At 35.1% G+C, this 1576-nt stretch overlaps 1 protein-coding gene across 1 annotated transcript in view; it reads left to right on the top strand.

Moving 5' to 3' along the window:
• The window catches only part of LOC119837300 (ADP-ribosylation factor GTPase-activating protein 2), a 5890-nt gene extending 4958 nt beyond the window's left edge, over positions 1-932 (top strand). The window contains exon 11 of the mRNA XM_038362817.1: positions 277-932. Within this exon, the coding sequence (XP_038218745.1) occupies positions 277-443 (167 nt within the window). The 3' untranslated portion in view covers positions 444-932. The remainder of the gene's footprint in view (positions 1-276) is intronic.
• Positions 933-1576: the final 644 nt, after the last annotated feature.

Here is a 1576-nt window from a genome sequence, read left to right as displayed (position 1 = left end):
CCCACTCCTGGTAGTTCTGACTATTTGTAGGTGTTTTTTGATAATAAATAGTTACTATTTTATAGACTCTTTAGATGTCACTAGGTTATTCGGAATAGATAGAATTTAATTATATATTGAAGGTGCGGGTGACGCGATGTATTCATACGTCGCGTCTGTCGCCTCGCATTTTAGCCGCTGAAATCACTTCTGCACCTTAAACACTAGAAGATATTTTATATATAATTACTAAGTATTATTTTTCAAATAAAGATAACAAAGATTAGCATTTATAAGGTCTTATGCAATCTTATTTGTTTATAATAAGTTTCATGTATGTATGTATGTTTAATGTATGTAAGGTCCGCGAGTCGGTCCGGCTGGGCGTGACGCGCGTGGCGGGGCGCCTGTCCTCGCTCGCCAACGGCGTGGTGTCCTCCATACAAGAGAAGTACGGCTACTGATCCCCCGCGCCCCCCGGGGCGGGGGCTCAACAGCCCCACACGGGCGCGGAGCCCCAACAGTCCCTCTCGGGGACCGGGCCCCGTGAGCCCCAGACGGACTATATAACACTAACGCACTAGTTCACGCCTTTTGTCTAAGGCTGGTTTTGTAAAATTTTCAAAATTCATTTATAGTGGTTTAAAGTTTAAATTGAAAATAGAACAATGTTATCACTTAATAAATCGTAAACTAGTGTCACTGGGTTTGTTTAATTGTTCGTGAGACGGATGTTGCTAATGTCCAGTATTTATTCGTCTAGAGTTTGACGCTCAGCAAAATATATGACAAGCCCCTCAACATTGCGGGCTTTATAGCTTTTGTTACCCAGCCAGCTAGCAAAACTGCTTATTTAGTCTTTTCCCATATTTCGACTGTGTATTTGTAAATAGTAAATTTTATAGCTTGTTAAACCTTGACACGACTTACAATAAATTAATGTCCTATGTCCATATATCATTCGTTTTTCATTTGTTTATATATTTTATACATTATTGCACACACAGAACTTACAATAAAAGAAAAACATGTACAAATTGCGGTCTTATCGCTAGGTAGCGATCTCTTCCAGACTACTTCATTTATAGTGATATGCTTAAGTATTGTTTCTCTATGATTAACTATAATTACCTACTTCATTTATGTGACGTCTACGAGATTTTCAAACAGTTTTTATCTCATATCTATTGGAGGAATGTCTGTCCAAACGTTTATCCGAAAGATTGTACTATTTTATTCTTCGAAAACAACAAAAATTTATTCAATATATTGAAGTGTGCCACTAATTATGACATTGGACAGAATTACAATATGACGTAGATTTTTTTAAACAACGATTATATATGGATTGGTATAGCCTCATGCTATTATATATATTATATATCCTATATCACTCAGTGCTTATTAAAAACATATATATCTAAAAGTGAAAAAAAAATTAAATTGGTACAGTATTTTTCATGTAAAAGCATTATAAAAATACATACAAAGACAAAAATGTTTCCTGTTTATAATATTAGTTTCGATTCATATAAAATATAAGAATCTGAAAGGCAATAACAATGAACAATAAGTAAGGTTCATTATGATGATCGTA

Source organism: Zerene cesonia, chromosome 27 (assembly GCF_012273895.1).
Source record: "Zerene cesonia ecotype Mississippi chromosome 27, Zerene_cesonia_1.1, whole genome shotgun sequence".
In the NCBI taxonomy this organism is placed as follows: Eukaryota; Metazoa; Arthropoda; class Insecta; order Lepidoptera; family Pieridae; genus Zerene; species Zerene cesonia.
This window is presented reverse-complemented; position numbering and strand designations above follow the sequence as displayed.